Raw genomic sequence first — 11,244 nt, forward strand, 5'->3', positions numbered from 1 at the left:
TATTTTGCACAGTGCAAAGTAAATTTTTAAACAACTTTAAATATTAAAATACATGTTTTATTGCCTTAATTAAATTATTTTATTCCAGGTTCACTGTTGATTCAGAGGTTGAGGGCGGCCATTTTGGGTTGACATCATTGTTGTCCTCAGTTCAGTCACTAAGAGTCAGTCTGAGACTTTGCTGAAAGTGTCTTTATAAATAGCTCCTACTCTTACACAACTCCTGCTTTTTATTAAGAATTGTAACACTAAATTCAAAACTTAAACCAATTAGTTTTATACATATGGCCCATGATTTGTGAACTGATGTTACCTGGTCATTTTGTGCCAGGGGCAAAAATAAATAAAATAAATACAGTGAAATTTGTGTTTTTGTGATAATTAACTTATTTTTGGGGGGCCAATACAGGCTTTTTTTGCAATTATTTAAAATGCATCTGATCACTCTGCACAATAATCTAGAAACAATGTGAATCAACAGCTGAAGCAGCAAACATTACAAAACAAAAAAAGTGTGTCACTGCGATACCTTTGACCATGTAGTTCCCGTGGTCCACTGCGCGTGCTCGTGCATTAGTCACACACACACACACGCGCGCGCGCGCATGCTGATTCTCAGTCTTATTCAGGCCTTGTTGACGTTCGGTTTATATCTTCATCGCTCACACAGTCACGGTAAGAACGGCACAAATCAGCCACATTAACATGTCGTATTTTGATAGTGAAGTGACAGAGTGAATGTATTTTTGTGTGAAATTATGATGTTTTAAACCGGTTGACGTGATGAACTCAGCGGTTGCTATGAGAGGCCTGTAGCCGCGCTGCTAACGTTAGCTTAGCATCACAAACAGCCTGTGCTCTATGTTGCTGTGATGTTTTCTGATTCTTACTTTGAATAATACAATATGAGACAGCAAATATTCTTCATATTAAACATTTTACGCGTTATATATGTGTAGTAGACGTCTGAGTGCTGATGAATGTGAGCTAACACAGCTAGCATGAGTCATTTAGCTTCTGACTGACATTCCCATTCTTTAATAACCTGACTGTAATTGTGTTTTATTCATGCAGATGCCGACTATTAAACTGCAGAGCTCTGATGGAGAGATGTTTGAGGTGGATGTTGAAATCGCCAAGCAGTCTGTAACTATCAAAACCATGCTGGAAGGTAAGATGAGCTGGGATGTTGTGTGTTATAGGAAGCATGTTGTTATGCGTGTTGTGAATATGATATATGAAGTGTGTAGTAATCTCTGCTGTCTTCTGCTCAGATCTGGGGATGGACGATGAGGGAGACGATGATCCGGTTCCTCTGCCCAATGTAAACGCAGCCATCCTGAAGAAGGTCAGACTTTACTTATACATTGATATTAGGGAACGACCGATATGGATTTTTTAGTGCCGATGCCGATACCGATTTTTTTTCATCAGCCTTAGCCGATGACCGATACGGGCTGCCGATTTTCTTGGGCCGATATTTGGAGCCGATACTGCTTTTGCTCACTCAATTTAAATCATAAAAATGACACAATGATGATAACAAACGTTACAAGTCTCAATTTAAAAAAGGAACATTTATTGAACTTAAAAAAAAAAAAAAAATATTTGACAAATATTAAAAACATGTGACGTAGGCTAGGACAAGTAAAAAAAAGTTCAGTGCTAAAATTACTGAAAATAAATATTTAAGCATAATTCAAATTCTTTAAGTAAATTCTGAAAATAAATATTTAAGCATGAATAAAATAATTACACTATTGCACTCAGTAGCAACAAGCAAGCAGCATAATAAACGTCTGGCGTTGCTATGCAGCCATGAACTGCGCTCTCCATGAGGAAGGATTAATTTATTTCCTGCCCTTTACGACTACATATATTTATGGAGATGAGAAAAAACCCACCCTGTCCAGCTATGATCAGCTGTTCGGCCGAGTTTTCGATGCTGTCGTATTATTCCACCACAGATGCGGCATTCTGAAAAGTTGAGATGTTTTTATCTCGATGCGTCACTTCCATTATGAGCGCGCATACCGCGCGCCTACATTTGAAATAACGAACTTGAGCGCGCAAAAGACGCGATATGTGAACAGGTTGAGGGCCTGTTCACATATCGCGTCTTTTGCGCGCTCAAGTTCGTTATTTCAAATGTAGGCGCGCGGTATGCGCGCTCATAATGGAAGCGACGCATCGAGATAAAAACATCTCAACTTTTCAGAATGCCGCATCTGTGGTGGAATAATACGACAGCATCGTATTTGTTGGTGAGATGAAAACAAATACAAATGTATTTGTTTTCATCTCACCACGGCATAGAAGCGCCTGGACAAATGAGCGCGCTGCATCGCATGCGTGTCGCAACCGCGTCGCTTCTTTTATGAGCACACGTCCAAACCTCAGCCAGGTGGTCGCTGAATAAAACTCCCACAAATATCACGGACATCGGCATTATTTAATCCTATGACCAGTGTTCGTAACAGCTGCCGTAGGCTATGCATATGGATAGCCTCAAACTTAGCTATTTACAGCTCCTTAAATACAATGACAAGCAGTTTTATAGATGAGGCATTCGCGTTTTCCATTTGGACCCACAAACTTGCTTAGTTGCACATACATATAAAGCAACGTGTTTCCACTTTTAAAGTGTATGGCAATATTTCAGCTAAGTCAAACAGTTGAAAGATGCTTTGAAAGTTTAAAACTTGCCTGTCTTGAAGAGGCTTCCAGCACTCTGCTAGTGTGGGAGGCACACTGCAGCGTCTCCAGCAACACAGAGCTGCCTGCGGACGCCTGTCTGTAAATAATGCCGGGAAAAAACTATCGGCGATGCCGATACACGTCAAACCCGCAAATATCGGCCCGATTTATCGGCAGACCGATATATCGGTCGATCACTAATTGATATCATGTTTAATTGAATTTCATATCACGAGGGTACATTTCCAGCCTCCCCAAATGTGTCCAGATCATATATTACCACACAGTACGGTAACACTTAATGTTACAGTGTCCCTTTTACATATATTACATGTACTTACCATAGTAATAACAGTAAATTATGCTTAATTTCAACCTAATCTTACCCTAACCCTATTGTGTGCATCATTAGCAGACATTAACAGAAGCTCAACCGTATTCGCCTGATCTTCTGTTTCCACACCTGATGTGTGACTTGATGAATGTTTGTGTGTGAATAAAAGCTTGAATTAAATCTGTTCATCATATGAAGCGTTTGAGAATCTCTTTATGAACTTTTTCGAAGTGTCAAACTGGTAGTTGCGTAGCCTGTCAATGGAGGGACGGAAGGCTGTCAGGTTTCATTAAAAATATCTTAATTTGTGTTTCAAAGATGAATGAAAGTCTAACCCTTTAAAGCTTCTACTTATGCTCAGCGCTTCTCATCACATGTTTGTAAAGATTCAACACTATAGTTTTAAGTTTTGGTGCAGTGGTAATCCTAAAGGTCAAGGTTCAGCTGCTAGACCTTTACATGGCGAGTGATGGGAAGTTCGGATCATTTTACTCACTCTCTCGTTCGCTCTCATTCATCAAAATGGACGAATCTTTATTCGAGTCATTTCGTTCATTTAAGTGGCTTTAAATGTTATACAGAAATCGATTCTGTTCAGTATTGCTGTATTTTGCGCACACAATTATATAGAAGTATTGCAATATTTAATTATAAAAGTATCTGTTTTACTTTCGGGTTTTCTCCATTGGTTTTCTCGGAGTTTACTCTGGTAATTTACATTTGCGTATTACATCCACAAGGTGGTGCTTTGTTGTCGTGCATTCAACAGCAAATTCTTCTTTCTAATCGAAAGTGTGGGCATGTTGACCAACTCCTTTTTCTAAACAAAAATGCCAATATTCCCAAATGAAACCAAAGTTGATGACCTTGCAGCCAAACGGACTGGACTCTAGCAGTACACATTTGTTTATTTTTCCCAGTTTGATTGAAGCTCTAAGTTACTCTTATGATTATTCTCAGGTTCATGTTACAGGGCTCCAGACTGCGACCAAATAGGGTGACCAGACGTCCCGAAAAATTCGGGACAGTCCCGAAATCTAAGCTGTTGTCCCGAATCCCGAATCCGGCCCTAATTGTCCCGAAAATTATACTAAAGCAAATTCTTATATTGTCTGATAAAACATTAAAAACTGTCCGTGGAGGTTGAGTCGTCCTGCAGCCAGCCCCCGCCGGCTGCTTATTGGCTGCACCATCTTTTTCTTTTTCTTTTTTTGAAGTTCAACAAAGATACCGTAGGCGCGAATTAAAATGCATTGATAAGCGAGCGCGAGTTGCCGCAACCGCGAGGACAGTGAATGTGCAGGCAGCCAGTAAAGGAGTGATTGATCGGTCGCGGCACTGTGTGCAAAAAAAAAATTTCGGCCTAATGTCTGATGTTGGGTTTCACAAAGCAAATCATCTACACAATTATTTAGTTTTCTTATTTAATGACCGACAATTTCGTCATAATAATAATTTTGGCATAAGGCTTATTAGCGTTAGACTTATAGCCTGAAATGTCTGATTTACGCAGTTACAACAGTCTTTTTTTTTTTTTTTTTTTTTGGTCACAATGAAATTTGAGTTCATGATTTTAATATTGTTTTTTTGTGGCAGACTAAATATTAATGACAGACTGTTGATCTTTATATGTTTGATTATATGTTTATATGTTTGATTCAAATATGTTTGGTTCAGGTTTGAAAATTCATCTTATTATAGGCTATGTAGTCTAATAGTAGGACTACCCCAAGCAACACTCTCTCAAACCCCCCCTGTTCAGCTGGTTGAGGTACTGTAAGGAGATGAACTCCATGAACTGCTAATGTTGCAGTCGCTACCCCAGAACTGCGGGGAAAACGAAGTTTGCAGACAGTGCAGGCACTTCGCAGTTTAAACACTCAATCTCAGCCTCAAGCATAGAGTGTGCCGTGACATGTTAATAAATAAAAACAAAATGAAAGTGAAAAAAAAAACTGTGCTACTCAGCACTCATTCTGCTTCACAGACCGTTTAATAGTTCGAACCAATAATAGACAGCGCAGAGCTCCTCTCGCCAGTCGCGGGCCGATCGCGATCACGCGAAACAGTTACTGTACATCATGGAGATCCCGTGAAGAAATCCATTGAGTTCGCGACAGAATTAATAACATTGCTGCGAGATCCAGTGAGAAACATTCAGATTTGACGCAGAATTCTCTGTTATAAACCATATCAGATCAAACAGCGCTGACGTGGAAACCAGGAGAAACTTGTGCAATGAGCGAACAAGTTATATATAAGGCTTTAGGTCCACAGATCAGCAACATTCACCTTGGATTTAATGTAGTAACACTAACTGTAACTATGGTATACTGTGGTTATAACAGTAGCCTACACATATTTTTCCAGCACTTCAAAACTATATTATCATATTTAAATGTTATTTTTTAATGTGTTGACCAAAACATTTTTTGTTCTTCCTTTAAAGATTGTACCTATTTATAAAACTAAAAGTTTCAAGAAGTAGGAAAACTCACACTTATTTAAAAAAAAAAAGATAAAGATTAAATTACTATTGTAAACATAGCTGCAGAGGACGCTTACTGGCTATTTTCACTCCCTAATATCTATTGTGTCACTCATTTTGCTTTTGAATTAATATTAAGACATTATGAATGATAATAATTAAAGTTAACTTTATCTATACACCTCAAATTAAGCTCAGTGCTTTGTCATCCCACAGTGCTACCAAATACGTTCTGTAGAACTTAGTGCCGCTGCCCTCAAATGTTAGTCTGGAGCCCTGTGAACTTAAAATAAAACTGCACATTGTAATTTCTGTACGTTAAGGCTATTTATTATCAAAGCATTTGTCAGTAATACAGTTATTTTGGGGGAAAATGTGAATAATTGCATTGCATGGTGATTTAAGGTGTGCCCCTAAATTTTCTGCTTGCGCTCCTAAAATTTTAAGTCAGGGGCTACAGCGCTCCTAATAAAAAAAAGTTAGTCTGGAGCCCTGCGTTACTCTATTGTATTTAAATAATTTAACTGTGCTGGGAGCTCACCATTCATGTTGAGAGGTCTCCTATTCGTGTAGAAGATATGTGTAGTATATGTGTAGAAGATGATGCTCACAGAATTAAATGTGACATTTGAAGTGAGTTGAGCAGTCTTATTTTCCTCATTTTTTGTAATGCCTTTGAATAATATGGGGGACATGAATCGCAATATATCGCAGAATCGAATCGCAATAATATTGAATCGTGGGCCAAATATCGCAATACTATCGAATCTTCATATTTTTGCCAATTCCCACCCCTAGTGTGTGTGTAATGTAATCCTCCAGTGTCCGTCGTACATGGGACTGAGCCGTGTGGTGTGTTTGATATGTCCACAGGTGATTCAGTGGTGCACACACCATAAAGATGACCCTCCTCCACCCGAAGACGACGAGAATAAAGAGAAAAGAACGGATGACATTCCCGTGTGGGACCAGGAGTTCCTCAAAGTGGACCAGGGCACTCTCTTCGAACTCATTCTGGTTTGTCAAACTCACTTTGACTCACTTTTAGGAAAACATCAGTGCGCCAGATTGTAGATAAAGGTGTCACTCTGCACTAGGGCTGTAATCAACCAAAGAAAATCTTGGTCGACTGAAGTCCTGAAATTTTCGACTAAAACTGACATTAGGGAAAGAAAAAAAACGTTAAATTCATAAACTGCGCAGTACTTGGTAGCCTTGTTGTCCGCCTAAATGAATTATAAATAAACATAAAAAACTAGTAGGCTATTTGCAGTATATTAAATCGTTTTTGACCTAAGTTAATTATTTTGCACTGACATGAGTCTGACACACGCTGACAGCGCTGCATCACGTGCACCTGCGCAATATCAGAGCCTATGATTTCTGAAAATAGTACTATGTTGTCAACTTTCGAGGAATATGCAACATAATTTAGACAATTGTTTTTGTCATATGTATTAATAACTCAGGCTGAACATAGGAGCTCAGCTTCGCAGCTGAGACACTAATAGACTATTAACTTAAAGCTTTTACTCTTAAACACAAAAGGCACGTCCACTTTAATAAAATAAAAAATGTTTATTCAACAAACCAGATCAAGAGCAGAAACGAAATAAAGTGCATAACTGAAAAGTAAAGCATAGGCTGAAAACTGAAACAAACCGTGGGCACAGCGCAAATTTGCATTCGACTTTTTTCCCGTTTTCTATTTTAAAGAAATGCTGCCACACTGCCGATGTCTTTGTTGACATGGTAGAAGAGGACTGACTATGAATTAAACGCTCTCACAATTAAATAAATCATATTCGGCAAACCTTCTATAGCCTACTTTCTTCAGTCTGTCTCTCTTCTCCAGTGGGTCGGGCTAATCCAAAAGAAGTGAAAACAAGGGGGGTGTTCTGAAGACAGACTGTTACCTGTGAAACAGGGGTGCTCTGAAAACACCCCCATTAGCAATTAGTGCTTTCCACCTGATGAAATGAACGTGGCAAAAAATCGACCAATCAGAATTTGTTGAGCCAGAACGTATCGACCAATAATCGACTGGGAGATTACAACCCTACTCTGCACTAGGGCTGCACGATATCGAAGAGATATGCTATAACTCATTAAATAATGTGATGTGCGATACGATAATGCTAAAAGTGTCAAATAAACAAATTATCTTTAAAATATAGATAAAATGACATAACCTACATACGTGTTTCACATTCTTTTTGTGACAAGAAAACATCCCTACAGCTTCTGACAGTGAGCAGCAGTGTTTTACTGTAGCATAAGAAGTTAATATTTAATAAAAGAAGTGTTTTTAACATCAGTGTAAACCACAGGGTTCAGGGTTTCAGGTTATCCTACATTAGGGTTATTTAACAACAGAAACTGAATAATCAAATGTAAAAATAAACACTGCTTAGTTTTCACTGTATGAATTAAATACTGATTCTTATTAGAGCTACAAAAGTTATTCAGCCGAGAGCAGCAAGTGATTTTCTCTTTGTCTTTAGTTCATGACCCCAGTTATTGCAAGCCATCGTGATATATATACATTTGTGATATTTCAATAATTTCTATATATTGTGCAGCCCTACTCTGCACTTAATGAAGCAAAACCAGTTGAGAATCACCTGTTTATTGGGTTAGTTCACCCTAAAATGAAAGTTCTGTCATGAATTACTTGCCCTTGTGTCGTTCCAAACCCGTAAGACTTTCGTTCATCTTCAGATCGCAGATATTGAAAGTCAATTCACCCAAAACTCTGAGTCTTCAAAACATTCAAAAAAAGAGCAGAAAATAAATCCATATGAATGAAGCGGTTTAATCCAAGGCTTCAGAAGAGACTGGATCACTTGATGACCTTTATCAGTGAATGAGCTCAAACATGCTTGCACACAAACATCGATCAACGAATGTACATGGATCACTTAGATTTTGTATCAAAGCTTATGCGTGAGAACCAATGAGGTTTGTTCTAAACAAAATAACATAACTAGAGGTTCTGACACAATTTTAACTGCGGCAGTCTATTTAAAATGAGTGAATGATTCAATGACTCACTCATAAAGACCTATTTCATCAGCATTTTTTAACTAATCTCTTGAGTGAATGATTCAATGACAAAAACATGTTTTTAAGTCACTTGTGTAATGTAATCGATACAATCGTCATTTGTAACGTCAAGTTACTTTCAAGAGGTGATTTCCTGTATTTTGAATGCTGACGTATTCATCAGAACTATAAACTTTTAGCCAGGTACTTCTGTGATCGTATGAATGATTGTAAGACAGAAATAATGATCCTGTGTGTTAGAGACCGTTCGTGAAGCTGTTTCATATCTACACATGACAGCGGCTCTCTCTGGATCAGAACTCAGATCTGAATGTTCGCTGTGATCGGACTTGTCCAAGGTTTAGACAGACGAATCGCTGCCATTTAGGAGTAGGACTGCTATGTTTTAACAAAACGCGTATCTGTGTTACAAATGCCCCAGGCACAACGTTAAACCATATTTTTGATAAAACTACGACGGTAATAGCCTGCCGAGACCAAAAATATGAGACGCCTGCGTTAAAGTCAATGGAGTGCTGTGAAAAAGTGTCCGACCTCTGTCGGAGCTCGTTCTTGGCTGCACTGTGATTGGTCAATCTACATTCTAGGGTGTGGCTTAGCCAAAGGCGAATTGTGACCCTGGACCACAAAACCAGTCACATGTTGCACGGGTATATCTGTGGCAATAGCCAACAATACATTGTATGGGTATTTTTACATACCATTTACATACAATACATTTTTTTCTTTTATGCCAAAAATCATTAGGATATTAAGTAAAGATCATGTTCCATGAAGATATTTTGTAAATTTCCTACCGTAAATCAATAAAACATTGATTTGTGTGAGTGAATGCAGCACAATCGCCAACATAAATGAACAACTTTAAAGGAAATTTTCTCAATGTTTTGATTTTTTTTGCATCCTCAGATTCCAGATTTACAATAGTTGTATCTCGGCCAAATATGGTCCTAACAAACCACACATCAATGGAAAGCTTATTTATTCAGCTTTCAGATGATGCATACATCTCAATTTAAAAAAATTGACCCATGTTTTGTGGTCCAGGGTCACAATTAATCATGCAGCTCTAATAATAATAAACACTGATTTCATTTCATTGGTAACAGCCTATATTATCAATTCATTTTTGCACTGCAGAAGTGGCGCCGAAGCAGCATTCAAATGTATTTACACTGCAATTACAATTACATAATGCTATGGGTGTTAACATTTTGAAATGATTTTAAATCGCCAGTAGGTGGCAGCAAGTCATTAATGAGCGAGTCATTTAGCTACAGCAATCATTTACATTTGAAAACGCCTCGAAAACAGAGCGTGGACTTTTGAAAACGATGATGCCCGTTTAGTCATGTGATGCATGTTGTACCAATAGATATGTTCATACCAGTGTCTAAAATGTAACTGGCATGGATCCTTCATGCAAATGTGTGTGAGATTTGAGCAGCGTTGTGTTTGCTGGCCACAAGATGTCCGCCTCTTCATTTGCTCCACTTTCATTTACTCACTTTCATCTCTTGTCTTTTGTTTAGGCTGCAAATTACTTGGACATCAAAGGTTTGCTAGATGTGACCTGCAAGACGGTTGCAAACATGATCAAAGGCAAAACCCCAGAGGAGATCAGAAAGACGTTCAATATCAAAAATGATTTCACAGAGGAAGAGGAAGCCCAGGTAAAAACAAGAGCTCATTTTATCCTGTGTCTCGTGATGTAATGCGCTCACGCTCACCAGAATATGTGTGTGTGTGTGTGTTGCAGGTACGCAAGGAGAACCAGTGGTGTGAAGAGAAGTGAAGATCCTGACACACTTTAACACTATGGATTGGTCCAAAAAAAACGTAAAAAAGTAATTAAAAAAAATTGCACTGCGCTGTTCATATTTAACACAAATAAACAGTCAAATCCCATGTGTTTTGCTAGCATGTGTGGTGTAAAAGCTTTTTTGTTAAACCACCATTTCCTTTTCTCATTTTCTCACTGGAACTAGTATTTACCCATGTAGAGCAAACACTCCCTTCGCCACAGTTTTTTATTTTTAACTGAGCTCGTCGCCAAACGGCTGATTTGGTTTTCTTTTTTTTTCTTTTTTTTTTTAAATACATTAGCAACATTTTATGAGCAGCCTGGTTTGTGCTGACGAGAGATCAGTGTTGGAAAGATGTATAAAACGTGTGTTGTGAACTGGAAGTACTTGTGTCTGCTTTCACTTGGTTTTCTTTGCTTCATTGTATAGGACTGAAAGTCACAGTTCTGCTCGTAAACGGCAGGCAATTAGGATTATAAATCTTTTAATTCCAAAAAATAAAACGATTATTGTGGGATTTGTCCATTCTTTCTGCAATATTTCTGCACCTTTAGACTGTTTTTGCCAGATAGTCAGTTTTATATGTAGCTTTCTTCATCCGTTTCTTGGCACAGCAGCGTTAAAGGGTCTGAATGTGGAGTTCAGAAACCCTTGTTATTAGTGACACCGGTGGCCGTTCAGTGAAACTGCAGCAGACGCTTACTGTTCGCACTCGTGAACACGTAACACAACAGACTGAACGAGATTCAAGGACCCGATATACTCACGGAGAAGTTCTTTTTAGTTCTTCGTTTAGAAGTAAAAAGTTAGAAATACAGTTGCAGCGATATACTGTTAACGAACATCGCGACGCC

The 11,244-nt window shown here is 38.4% G+C and overlaps 1 protein-coding gene across 1 annotated transcript; it reads left to right on the plus strand.

Annotated features, from left to right (window-relative positions):
• Positions 1-527: 527 nt before the first annotated feature.
• On the plus strand, positions 528-10,907 carry skp1 (S-phase kinase-associated protein 1). Its single transcript, XM_081390416.1, has 6 exons — positions 528-675; positions 1,075-1,171; positions 1,275-1,348; positions 6,393-6,536; positions 10,118-10,258; positions 10,345-10,907. Exons 2-6 carry the CDS (start codon positions 1,075-1,077, stop codon positions 10,378-10,380), a joined length of 492 nt encoding a protein of 163 aa, XP_081246542.1. The 5' UTR covers positions 528-675; the 3' UTR covers positions 10,381-10,907.
• The last annotated feature ends 337 nt before the right edge of the window (positions 10,908-11,244 follow it).

The sequence above is a fragment of the Scardinius erythrophthalmus genome, assembly GCF_964197995.2.
Source record: "Scardinius erythrophthalmus genome assembly, chromosome: 17".
NCBI classification, from domain to species: Eukaryota; Metazoa; Chordata; class Actinopteri; order Cypriniformes; family Leuciscidae; genus Scardinius; species Scardinius erythrophthalmus.